The following is a 14002-nucleotide window of genomic DNA, read 5'->3' as shown; positions in this document are numbered from 1 at the left end:
TTTATTAGAAAACCAATCAAAAGTGAAATTACTTCCATGAAATAATTAAAATGGTTACGTAACTTATTACATTTTTAACAGGATAACTTGGAATTTGTAATCTATTACATTTCAAAACTAACCTTCCCAACACTGCCCGTAACAGAACGCACAGTTCTGATAACTCTTATATTAGGGATTGTTTGTTACTAATCAGAGGAGGGGGTGGCTGGGGTTTGACGTTTTTTGTTAGTTTGTTTTTTACCTTCCCCAAAGCTGCAAATATTTTCCTTGAGACTCACTGAGCGACTTGGGAAAAATACATGACCCTCCCTCCTCCATAAATTAGTTATTAGATTTTTTCTTCCCTGTTGATATTATCCTGAGCCCAGCTGTTTAGAAACAATCTGATCAGATTTCTGCCATGGGATTGGATTAAATCTTGAAATTGATTTATAAAGGGATGCTGAAATCGCATTAGATCGTATAATCTGGTCTCGGTTTTGATCGGGATCACACCATCAAGAGGTGTTGATGAAAACCTTTCAATAGGATCAGTATAACTTTGATCAAAAACATTGACAAGATGCAATAAAACTCAGTTTGGTCAAATATGTATGCATATATTCATATTTTTCACTTGATTTGTTTAACAGTTATAGTAATGACAGAGATAAAGTAGACATTTGGCTACATGTTATGCCTTTCAGTACCGTAAAGTAAAAAAAAAAAAAAAAAAAAAAGCATTTTGTCCCTAAAAAAGACAAATATTAAAAGTGATAATCTCAAAGACCTTTGTATTGTTCTGCTTTTGTAATCTTGAAAAGTTCATATCTGATATGGGTGATCCAGTCCAATGTTTCTTTGAAAAACCAGCACAAAAGTGAAACAGAACAGCTGATCCTAGATTGCATATTGTGCTTTTTTGTGGCATATTTGAACAACTGGGCCCCGGAGTTAAAGAAGCATTGGTTTTTCACTCCTGTCGAGCATGTTGGTTGGTTAGTGCAAATAGTTTATTTTTGGCAAAATGTTTAATGAGATGTATAGAATAAAGTGATTTTGTTTAAAGATCACTATTTTAAGCTCAGTTTTGGTTACGATGGAAGTATCTGTCACTCATAATGTGCTCTAGGACTGTAGGAAATTCAAATATCCAACAATTATTCCTCTTTATACAGTTTTTGGCTGTAATTTGTTTGTAATTTTTTCCAAACCCTGCTGGCAGATTTGAAAAGCATGTTTTCTTTAAAAAAATCAGCAGTAAAATAATTACAAAATACAGCCAGTTAAAGTTGTATGCCCTTCACCTATAGGCCAAAATAAATTAAAAAAAAAACCTCCCCAGTGCTTAAAAAAAGCTGAAAAGCCTCCCCCTTTTTGCACCACGCCCTCCTTTTTTCCTCTTTTTTATTATCATATAATTATAAGCTAATTATTATAAAAGGTCTATGTTTTTAAACAATTACAATAACAAAAGACAAAAAAGTTGTATGGAGCACTACTTCCCTTGAAACAATTTATTCAAGCACTTTTAAATGGCAAAACCAAACATCAAATGGTGTGACCCATATGAAATAGCACAAAAAAGAAAAAGGCAGACATTAAGCAAACACTTAAAATAATATTTACCAACAATATTTTTGGCTGTAATGTAGATTTAGTGTAAGACAAGTAAAAGCACCTGTCAAAGCAAATACTCAAAATGTTTCTCTTCATTTTAAGGCTAGGAGGATAAAAATCACAGAAGCAAAAGTGCAAAAAGAGGAGGAAAAAAAAGATTGCACTGAGGTAATAGAAGTCCAGTTGGCTGCTGTGAGACATGTTAGCTGTGTCCACAATCTGTACTGCATACTAAATAAAAGCAGCTTTTGAGTATATAGTGTGTCCTACATACTCTAAAACAGTCAGGTGAAACAGCTGTGGGAGCACCTCAGAAAAAAAAGCTATACATTGTTTTTTGGAAAAACATTGTCAGTGTATTTATCAAACACATTGTATAAAACAGCAATGAATGTTGATTTCCTGTATATGTACTGCAAAAACAGGATGCTGTACAGGTTATGTACAGTATATACTGTTTACAGTTAGAATGTAGTAGGGATTTGGGACACAGCCGCTGCTCGAGTCGGTACACATCGTGTTGTTACGCTGTGGGTTTGTATTCCCTGACTGACTGAAACATGGATAATGTAATATGACACGTGGACAAAGAGTCACTATTTGACTTCAGTCTGTAAACTGCAACATTAAATATCAATCAAACCACGAGCTGAGGATGCCACAAGCGGATCAGATGGATCAGCATCACAGCTGATCAGTGCATTTTTTTTATTGACTAGGATCAGTTATTTTGAGCACGCGACCGATCCTTTGTTTAAGTCCGCAGTCACACAGATGTCGTAAACGAAGAACACGATTTGCAGCATATATTCAGATTGTATTGTTAATGCTGCTACTCCAGTAAGTAAAAACTGTTTTTTTTATGTTCGTCTTAAACTGCTACATCATCTGAAGTGGCACTGAAATTTTTGTTGAATTATCTTTTCTATAATGCTGTAATAAGTGGAACTGTAGCCAATTTTTATTTGTTGTGACTGGGAATGTTAAAGTTCAGCTAAACCACTACTGTGAAGTTTAATGTAAGTGTAAAGATTTATTAAGAAAATCAGTGGTTTTCAGAGGTTAAAATCATTTGATCATTTTCTTGTACAAACCAACTTGCTTACAATTTTGTAAACCAAAGTAACAACAGCTACTTGTTCACAGCCAAACTATCCTTCTTAACAGGTAATTTAGTTCCAAAATATTACGTTATCAGAATATTTTGGGACTAAATAACTTGTTAAAAATGATATCCAGGTACCTATTGTATGACTTCGGTTCTACAAAAAATGTAAGTTTGTTTGTTCTGGAAAACAGTAAAATAATGAAATGTTTTGAAAACTCTGGAATCAGTGATATTCAGAGTGAATCGCAGGTTTTATAAACATTTCAGTAGAAATTCCGAATTTTCCTTTGGAAAGTTTGGGATCTCTGATGTAATTTAAAATGAGGTTAAATGGAGCGACGTTTAGCTGAAACACAGGAGCCAGTGATCGGTCTAGCAGAGTTTAAGAGCTTAATATTTCCTGTTGCTCTAATCTCCTATTGCCACTTTGTTTTTGCAAACATCACAGGCGCCTGCGCTAACAGACTGCAGTAATCAGTAACTGGATTATTATGATTTGTCATGTATACGGAGAATATGAATAACCCAATTTGTCTACGCTCATGTAAACGCCATGTCCCAAATCTGATCATTATCAGGATGAGCCTCATAAATGAGGTATTCATGTCCATGTAAACGCACTCATTGTCTCACTTGCTGCATAATATCAAGTAAAAAGCTCAGTGTGGTGTGTGCTCAGCTGGAGCTCAGGAGTGGATGTAGACCAATGGAAAGCACAAGCACATCATGACCGTAGCGGCTAACGCACAACAGCAGATTTAAAATCTTATGGACTATCCAGGAGCAGTGCAAGTCAAATTTCTATGACGTTAAGATTTAGGCAGAATAAACACTACAAAAAAGGCTCATGTAAGTAGTGATCCCATGAGGGTGACCACCCGGGAGGTGTAGTCAGTAGCTGCGACTGCTTGTTTATGAAGATTAAAAAATAATTTGTCAGGATCAATAAAATACATTCTCATTTCAGTGTTGTTTACATACATTTTCAGTGCTCAGTATTCCAGAGGAACACCTCTAATTTCTGTGTTAGTATCCTGAGGCCAGCCTCAATGAGCGTTAACTTTGGGTCAACGTACCTTCTAAAGGAGACCCATCATTTCTTTGTCTCAGCACAGGTAAAGGCTACGGAGAAAAATACTGGTAAACATTTAAACCCAGTTACATCTTAGTCAACCACAAACTTTATCCCATCACAAGCTACCTCTTCTTTAACCGAGGCGATCGTCCCCGCTGCTGCTTCCCGACAACATTAACCATCACCACTAAAGCAAACACACGCAGTCTGTTAACGTTCAGACTCTCATCTGTTACCGGGTGGGCTCCAGCGACCCTGTGACCTGGAACGTTATCCCATCTCCAGGCAGTGGTGACGGGATGAGCGGGCAGAGCCAGCAGTAGTACCAGCGGAGGCCCAGAGCGTGACGCAGGTTGCCCAGGAGCCCGAGGCTGTAGGGTCGGCGGGTCGAGTACCACTCTCTGGTGGTCTGTCCCCGAAACAACAGGAAGAGATGGAAGAAGAAGAAGGCAGAGACCAGCAGAAAGCCCACTACGCATGTGTCGGCGATGAACGCGAAGGCGAAGGCACGTGCTGAGACCTGGCCTGGGGAGAGAAGGGACAGCAGCAGCACTGATTAAATCACAGCCAGCGATACAAATTCAGCTTTGGTTAAATTTGAACATGACTGACATGGACAACTAAACTGCACACCACATGCATGAGACTCACTTACGGCTGCTTGTAGATGATAGTAGATTGTAGTGCATAATTACGTAGAAATATGAATTTGTTTTGTATGCGTATTGGTTTTTAGGGGGGTTTTCTGGTTGGTTTTTTTAATTTATTTTTTGTTTGTTTAGTTTTTTTGTGTTTTTTTTTGAAGAATTACTTTTGCCTTTTGTATTATGTAATTTCTAAATATTTTAAAAAATAACTTTTAAGTATTAATGAAAGAAAAAAACTGTACACAAAAGAGTTGGTTACATTTGTGGGATTAATCTCATGACAAACAAGGTTGTAAATATATCACACAGTGCTGCACCTAAATTTAGAGAGCTGTTAGAAATTTAAAAAAATGTTTGCATTCACTTATGTCCCCAATTTGGCTCTTAATGTGTCATTCCCATGTATTTATGAATTCAACTTTCCCTGCTGAGCTCTGTGTGTGATTAATGGGACACTCTGACCGGAGCTTTCTCTCTAGTGAATTCTGGCAGATAAAAATAGAGCATACAAGAAAATAATGACGGCGGCAACACATGACATCTATTGCATGTCTGTATGTTGCTGTTACTGAGGTTTCACAAGATGATCTCCCTGATAAAGGGTTTTTAAAGGAGTTTTTCTTCATCACAATCGAAGGTTTTAGGATAGAGTGGTATGCTGTGCAGATTTAAAACCCCTACAGGCACATTTGTGTTCTGTGATTCTGGGTTATATAAATAAAATTGAACTGATTAAACTTAAAACAAGGGCGTAATTACACATCTCAAAGTGCATATTGCTGATAGTTTGTCCCTTTTGCGTCTCATACTAGATGTCTGATTATAAGAGTGATATCGAAGTAGAAACTGTAACAATTAGTTATTTAAATAATTAGTTGATCACCACAAAATTAATTGTATGAGTCACTTTTCAAACAAAGTGCCAAACATTTGCCTCTTTCAGCTTCTGAAATGTGAGAACTTTTGGTCTTTCTTTTTAAATGTAAACTAATTGATTGATCAAGAAAAGAAGTGTTGATTAATCCAGAATAATTCTAATCATTAGTTGCAGACCTTTATGAACAGAAAACCAAAAAAGTTTACGATCACTTTCTTTCCTCTGACATACCTAGTTTCTACGTAGATGCTCATTCTCCTTTAAACAGCGACACAGGAAACCTTATAGATGACTTTCTACTGATCAGTGTGTACAGTACGAGTCACGCTGGCAGAGAAAAAGTGACACAGCTACAACAAACAGATGTGAAATGGAGCAACCCCTCGAGGACAAACCAGGTCGTACCTGAAACCAGCATGATCCAAGGTATGAGCAGCAGCAGGATGCTGTGCATGGTCACACCCTCCTTCAATATGACGATGAAGACCTCTGCATTCATCAGAGTGGCGTAAAGGAGCCCCGACCACATAAATAACAAGCAGCTCAGGAAGTAGCGGTAGTTACGAAAGCCTACACACTGGCCAAAGAAGACGCAGTGGTGATCCCGCCGCAGCACGCACACTTTGCAGTCATAGCAGTGGGAGCAGCGAGGAGGAGTGTGTGTCTCGCACGTATAGCAGAACCTGTGGGAAAAAAAAGAAGAGGAAAAATACTGTTACTTACAGAATTTTAGGATATTTTTATATTTTGGGACATTTGTCAGATTTTAGGGTGTTTCTAATATTTTCTGGGCATTTCAAGGATTTTAGGGACATTTCTTGCATTTAAGATTTTTGTCATATTTTAAGATGTTTCAAGGATTTCAGGACATTCTTCAGATTTTGGGATGTTTCTACAATTTTAAGATATTTTAATATTTTGGGACATTTGTCAGATTTTAGGGTGTTTCTAATATTTTCTGGGCATTTCAAGGATTTTAGGGACATTTCTTGGATTTAAGATTTTTGTCATATTTTAAGATGTTTCAAGGATTTCAGGACATTCTTCAGATTTTAGGATGTTTCTAGAATTTTAAGATATTTTAATATTTTGGGACATTTGTTGATTTTAGGGTGTTTCTAATATTTTCTGGGCATTTCAAGGATTTTAGGGAACATTTCTTGGATTTAAGAATTTTGTCATATTTTAAGATGTTTCAAGGATTTCAGGACATTCTTCAGATTTTAGGATGTTTCTAGAATTTTAAGATATTTTAATATTTTGGAACATGTTTCGGATTTCAGGGCGTTTCCAAGATTTTCTGGGCATTTCAAGGATTTTTAGGGACATTTCTTGGATTTAAGAATTTTTGTCACATTTTAAGATGTTTCAAGGGTTTCAGGACATTCTTCAGATTTTAGGATGTTTCTAGAATTTTAAGATATTTTAATATTTTGGGACATTTGTTGATTTTGGGGTGTTTCTAATATTTTCTGGGCATTTCAAGGATTTTAGGGACATTTTCTTGGATTTAAGATTTTTGTCATATTTTAAGATGTTTCAAGGATTTCAGGACATTCTTCAGATTTTAGGATGTTTCTAGAATTTTAGGATATTTTTATATTTTGGGACATTTGTCAGATTTTAGGGTGTTTCTAATATTTGCTGGGCATTTCAAGGATTTTAGGGACATTTCTTGGATTTAAGAATTTTTGTCATATTTTAAGATGTTTCAAGGATTTCAGGACATTCTTCAGATTTTAGGATGTTTCTAGGATTTTAGGATATTTTTATATTTTGGGACATTTGTCAGATTTTCAGGGTGTTTCTAATATTTTCTGGGATCTTTCTGATTTTTGTCATATTTTAAGGCAGATTTTAGGACTTCTTATTTTAAGGATTTTAGGGACATTTCTTGGATTTAAGAATATTTGTCACATATTTTAAGATGTTTCAAGGATTTCAGGACATTCTTCAGATTTTAGGGATGTTTCTAGAATTTTTGTCATATTTTAAGATGTTTTAATTCTTCAGATTTTAGGATATTTTACAAATATATATATTTGGGACATTTGTCAGATTTTAGGATGTTTCTAATATTTTCTGGGCATTTCAAGGATTTTAGGGACATTTCTTGGATTTAAGATTTTTGTCATATTTTAAGATGTTTCAAGGATTTCAGGACATTCTTCAGATTTTAGGATGTTTCTAGAATTTTAAGATACTTTAATATTTTGGGACATTTGTCAGATTTTAGGATGTTTCTAATATTTTCTGGGCATTTCAAGGATTTTAGGGACATTTCTTGCATTTAAGATTTTTTGTCATATTTTAAGATGTTTCAAGGATTTCAGGACATTCTTCAGATTTTAGGATGTTTCTACAATTTTAAGATATTTTAATATTTTGGGACATTTGTCAGATTTTAGGGTGTTTCTAAGATTTTCTGGGCATTTTAAGGATTATAGGGACATTTCTTGGATTTAAGAATATTTGTCATATTTTAAGATGTTTCAAGGATTTCAGACATTCTTCAGATTTTAGGATGTTTCTACAATTTTAAGATATTTTAATATTTTGGAACATGTGTCGGATTTCAGGGCGTTTCCAAGATTTTCTGGGCATTTCAAGGATTATAGGGACATTTCTTGGATTTAAGAATTTTTGTCACATTTTAAGATGTTTCAAGGGTTTCAGGACATTCTTCAGATTTTAGGATGTTTCTAGAATTTTAAGATATTTTAATATTTTGGGACATTTGTTGATTTTAGGGTGTTTCTAATATTTTCTGGGCATTTCAAGGATTTTAGGGACATTTCTTGGATTTAAGATTTTTGTCATATTTTAAGATGTTTCAAGGATTTCAGGACATTCTTCAGATTTTAGGATGTTTCTAGAATTTTAGGATATTTTTATATTTTGGGACATTTGTCAGATTTCAGGGTGTTTCTAAGATTTTCTGGGCATTTTAAGGATTTTAGGGACATTTCTTGGATTTAAGAATATTTGTCACATTTTAAGATGTTTCAAGGATTTCAGGACATTCTTCAGATTTTAGGATGTTTCTACAATTTTAAGATATTTTAATATTTTGGAACATGTTTCGGATTTCAGGGCGTTTCCAAGATTTTCTGGGCATTTCAAGGATTATAGGGACATTTTTTGGATCTAAGAATTTTTGTCATATTTTAAGATGTTTCAAGGGTTTCAGGACATTCTTCAGATTTTAGGATGTTTCTAGGATTTTAGGACATGAGAGGCTTTGCTGGGACCTCTGTCTGGGGGGTGCAGGGAGATCCTCCACTGGCACTTTTTTGACAAACAAGCTCAATTCTGATGCTTTTTTATGCACTCTGGTGCCTTGTGTGTACCACAGAAACGATACCCAGCATGAATCACTTTATTTTTATTGTTATGAGATAACGGATGGGGAGAGCACAGGTGGACCGTACAGCGGCCGTATGCTACATTCTGACTGAAATCCATTAACTTCCTTGTCTGCAATAACCTCCACAGCCCTCTCCTTACCTCCAGCCCTGACCCATGCCCTCTCCTCCCAGGAACACCCCCTTGATGCTGGGGCTGGTCCTGAGGAACAGCAGGGAGTTCCAGCAGATGTTCCCCAGCATGAAGTACTGGGCTAGCAGGTGGACCACTTTCCACCAGGTGGTCCACACCGTCCTCTTGTGGTCCGCCTCCAGCGGAGCCTCGACCAGCACCAAGTAGCTCACCTCTCCGGTGATGGAGAACACCAGGAAGGTGTTAAGGACCACGGGCAGGTGGCGACACACCTTGTCGACTTTGAAAAACACTTTACTCGCAAAACTCGCCATGTTTCCTGCCCGTCCACCTGGTCTCCGTGATTTGACAGCTCAAAGGGCGAGGACCGATTTGACAGACGCACTGTGGCAGCCGTTGGTTAGCTTAGTTAGCTCTCTCTCTGCGGGATTACACGAACCGCATTATATCAACAACACTTTAAATAGCTTCCGGACAAATTAATGTCATGTAAGAGTTCAAATAAGACGCGGTTGGTGTCTCTACAGTCTCTTTCTACCACGATGTCTGCTGCTGGACGGAATGAAGCGTCTGCTAGCGGGTGCTACATGAAAATACAGCCGTTGTGTAACAACAAAATGGTTCCGCTTGTAACATCTTCCTCTCTCTGATTATTGGCGGATCGTATTTTGTGACATCCCCTGCTATTATTATTATTATTACTACTAACTACTACTATTATTATTATTATTATTATTATTATTATTGTTATATTTATTAACTTTATTTATTTATTTATGAATTTATCTATATAAAATAATTACATATTAATATTACACCTTTAAAACCTGCATGGACATTTTTTAATATGGGAAAAAAGGCAAAACTTCAAATGCCACACAAAATTGAGTAGATTTCGATTTTTTTTTAAAGGGTTGGAAAAAATGTCCACAAAACTATATTTATAAACTGTACATAGCCTGTTTTCAATAAATAAATAAAATGACTTTAAACTTTAAAAAAAAAACTCTCACTAGTGACTATCCCCGTAAGCACACCCATGTGTGGATTGGCAGTATGTGTCTGGTCCCTCCTCCCCCAAAGCACAGGTCTTAATCCGTGATAATCTCTGCATCCACTGAAGGTCTGCAGTCATGGCTGCACCGAAGGAGAATTTGTTGTCTCTTGGACATCTGACCGGGGCAGGGAGAGACAGTTTCATAAAACAAAGAGAGCACAAGCTAAGAAACAGGTAAAATCCTTGCTTTGAAGTCAGAGAAAAGGGATTAGACTTTTTTTTTCTTAAAACATGCATTCATTAAATATCATTACAAACAGAATTTACCAGAATATCACTTACTCCTCTCTCTGATGATTTTGTGTTCATTGTCTTAATTGTAGTGTAGCGGTTGAATTGTTTATTTTTGTTTGGTCTTTTCAAGACTTTGTTTTCTCATTTCTTGTTATTCATCTATGTTTGTATGTATAATAGGACCCCCTTAAAACCAAGATGGCTCATCTCAAGGGATTTATCCTGATGAATACATTTGTACAACAATATAACTGGACTTCTTGTGCGTATGAGTAATATTTAAAGCGATAAAATGTGATGTCAGATGGAGAATTTAGTTCAGTCAACTCAGGGTTGTGTGCAAGGGTGAACAAGTGTGTTTGGCACGGCTCTTGATGATGCTGCATCATGATGCACTCTCGTTCTCTCAGTGTCAACAGGCACGTGATGTTGCAAACTGACTTTTCAACTCCTCAGAGGCATCAACAGCTGTAAGTGCACATACAAAATGCAGCCAGATGCTTTAATGCATCATTGTGCATGTTTGTGTTAATGTTTTGAACCTGTGTGTGTGTGTTTGTGTGTGTTTTCTGTAGCAGAGCGATGCATCTGCACCAGCACTGGCAGGAGCTGAAGGAGAGAGAGCTCGCAGCCCAAAAACACAACCGACAGCTGCTGCAGCAGTTTGAAGAAGCCCAAAAAACACTGAGAGAGATGATAACCCTCAATGCTGCCATGAAAACTATTCGGGTGCACGGCCACAAAAAACACAAACACAACACTCATATCTGTACTTTACTTCTGCCTCTGTGACGCTCTGGTGCTGAACCTTCTTCTTGACCTTTGACCCCTGCAGATTGAATATGACAGATATCTGGAGGACAGCATCCCCCGCTGGCATCAGCAACTAAAGGAGAAAACACAGGCTGCTCAAAAGAAGGTACAAGCTGTTCACAAAGTTTGTGGTAAATGCATAAAGCAGGTTCGGTCGTTTCTGTAGAGCCAAATGGGACTGAAAAAATGATTCTATAAAATTAAACTCATTAAGTATGTGAGCATCAAACACTTAATTTCCTGCATTCTGGCAATTTTTTGGATTGAATTTTCTGCATTAATTTATGGTGTAAATGTCTTTAATTTCATCAAAATGAAAGTCCTCTGCTACTTTATTGTTTTGAATTGGGGGCGCAACTGTTTTACATGTTGAGGGGGGCATGTCCCTAGTGTTTCACCCAAAACTTTGCTTATTAATCTTAACCATTGTAACCGTTTTTTACCTCATTCTGCCTGATAAGATTGTTTCCATTTGTCAAAAATATATCTGAAAATAACTTCTTGTTATGAAAGTAAAAGGCTTTTCTGTTGACATGTTACTGCTGTGCAGCCCCGTCTGTATGAAAAAAATGTTTCTTTGACAGAGGATGGAGGATTATTTGAGGTCATGTCTAAAGAACACAGACGAACGAGTGACAAAGTCTGCAGATCGGCCTTTACTTTCACAAGGTTTGTCCTCCTCTTCAGTGGTTTTAGAGTTACATGTACATTTATTCTTCAGTTTTAATGTTGAATTCCAAACCAGGGTTCCTACAGCATGTTAGATATAAGACTTTTTAAGACTTTTTTGAATGCCATTCAGAATGAAATTTAAGTCCAATTTTACAATAATTAAAACTGAAGGACAATTTTGCCTAAATATTTATTATAACATAAAGAGGGACATCTTTTGTCCAGTGAAAAATATGGACTTTCTATGTGGAGGAAAAAAAACTTTTTTTGAGTGGAACTCATGGAAGAAAATTAACATACTATGTTTTAATAATTGATTTGGTTTACCAACCAAAGTGGCCAATAGTTGACAGTTGTTAGCAAATTTTCTTGATGATTTGGTGTTTTTCCCTCTGCATGTGAAATTTCACTGCCTGGACTCCCAATCATGGCATAGAGATTTTGGTCAATTATTTAAAAACAAAAAAATATGCTGCTAATTATTTTGAGATTTTACAATACAATGAAAAAAGAAAAATCCAACTTCCCATGACTGAACATTTTTAAAGACTTTTGAAAGATTAATTTAAGTCATTCTAATACAAATTAAGGCCTTATTTTTAGATTTCTGATGCCAATGGCTTTTAAGAATTTTTAAGGATCCGCAGGAACTCTGCAAACACATTAAAACTCCTCATACGTATCTTTACTTGCAGGTGCTACCACAAAGCCACAAAAAATGGCTGCACCTCCGAAGCAGTACAACCAAAACAATCATTTAGACTACAACCAAGACGTCTCCCCTCATCTCCCCTACATGCAGCCCTCCTGGCAGACCCACCCTCAATCCCAGACAGCCAGGTTTCCTGTCAGAGCCCCCTATCGGCCTCAGGGCTCCTCTCATGGCCCTCCATCTTTCCTCCCACCAAGCATCTTCCCACATCCTCACTCATTCCACCACTTCACCTCCACGCCCGCTCATCATCACCACGGACCCAGGCTCAATCCACCAGGCTGGGCTTCCCAGCAGTCCGACTACCCCTGGTCCTGGGCTGCTGGTGCAGCCGGGGTCCCTTCGGGCTCTGAGGCTCTGTGGGGTCTGCTCCACACGGAGGAGCCTCCTCCTGAGATGAGGGTGGCGCAGGTGGTGGAAGAGGAGGCTGAGACAAGCACGGCACCGAGCTCAAAGAGAGAGAGAGGTGTCGGGAGCAGGAGCAGTCATTTATCCCAGGAGCTGGACATCAAACCAGGTGAGGAGAGAAGATATGACAAGTTGATCCTGAGTGTTTCTTTAGCTAATTTTGTCTGTGTATGTGTGTGTGTGTGTACGTACGGTATCTAGTTCGTCTGTCAGGTGGCCATGCAGAGAGCGGTGAGAGCAGCAGGGACTCCAGTCGAGTCAGCAGTGAGAAGAGGAAGAGGAAGGAGAAGAGGAGAAGTTCACGGTGTTTCTCCTCGGACAGAGAAAGCTGCAGCTCTAAGGAGTAAGTAATATCCAATATATTTATGTTGTAATTGTTACACCCAATTTACTAAGCCATCCCTAGATACCGCACAAGCCTGTAAAATTTCAATGCAGTTCTCATCCAACCTGCTGGTCTGCTTCATCCAGTTTACATACCTACATCCCTAATTCGTTTCTTTGATGTGAATCTGTGTTGGTGGCTCCCAACTCGTCTGGCTTGTCTGCCTTTAAACGAAAGAAATGTGAAATGAAATGTGAGCAATTTCATTGAATTACAACACACCAAAGACCAGCGGGTAACTGAACACAAATATCAGACAATGCTGCACAACTAGTACCAATCTAGGAATTTTGAAAACATAATTGCAATAGATTAAAGGGACATTTAATCTCCAAATCAGAATTATATGTATTTATCCTCTTACTTGTAGTGCTGTTTATAAATCTAGATTGTTTTGGTGTGAGTTGCAGAGAGTTTGTACAGATATCTGCCTTCTCTTGAATATAATAGAACTATAAATATGCATTTTTGATTTTGGGGTGAACTGTACCTTTAATAGTTGAACGGGAGAACTACAAGTACTTGTAAGTGGTCACCCCAAAACAACCCCTTTCCTCCAGACAGGTACATTAGTTTTTTATAGGTCAGTTTTAGCATTAAATATACTTTTCAGTCCTTCTTTGTAGTAATGCTAGTGGTTTTTTTTTTTTACATTTTCTATGCTTTGTTTTTGAGTTTCATATTAAATTTTATGTTTTTATTCTAAGCTTGTCTGTCTCTTCTGACCAGGAAACACCTGAAAAAGTTTTTTTTATATTTAAAGATGTTTTTCTGGTTAGTTAAAGGTTAATAAATAAAAATGAGTTATACATTGAAATACACACAAAAGGGAGAGCAAAGCACATCTCAACTTCCATTTGATAGTTTTTACAGGACTGAGGAGGTGACTCTATTCAGTATATCATAACAAAAGA

General features: G+C 37.2%; 1 protein-coding gene across 1 annotated transcript; it reads right to left on the bottom strand.

Moving 5' to 3' along the window:
* Nucleotides 1-2993: 2993 nt before the first annotated feature.
* zdhhc24 (zinc finger DHHC-type containing 24) lies at nt 2994-9394 on the bottom strand. The gene is made up of 3 exons (XM_042493136.1): nt 8817-9394; nt 5715-5992; nt 2994-4310 (listed from the first exon to the last, which is right to left on the bottom strand). Exons 1-3 carry the CDS (start codon nt 9119-9121, stop codon nt 4018-4020), a joined length of 876 nt encoding a protein of 291 aa, XP_042349070.1. The 5' UTR covers nt 9122-9394; the 3' UTR covers nt 2994-4017.
* Nucleotides 9395-14002: the final 4608 nt, after the last annotated feature.

This window comes from Plectropomus leopardus, chromosome 9, assembly GCF_008729295.1.
Source record: "Plectropomus leopardus isolate mb chromosome 9, YSFRI_Pleo_2.0, whole genome shotgun sequence".
NCBI classification, from domain to species: Eukaryota; Metazoa; Chordata; class Actinopteri; order Perciformes; family Serranidae; genus Plectropomus; species Plectropomus leopardus.
Note: the sequence above shows the minus strand (reverse complement) of the source record. Positions and strands in the feature narration are given on the sequence as shown.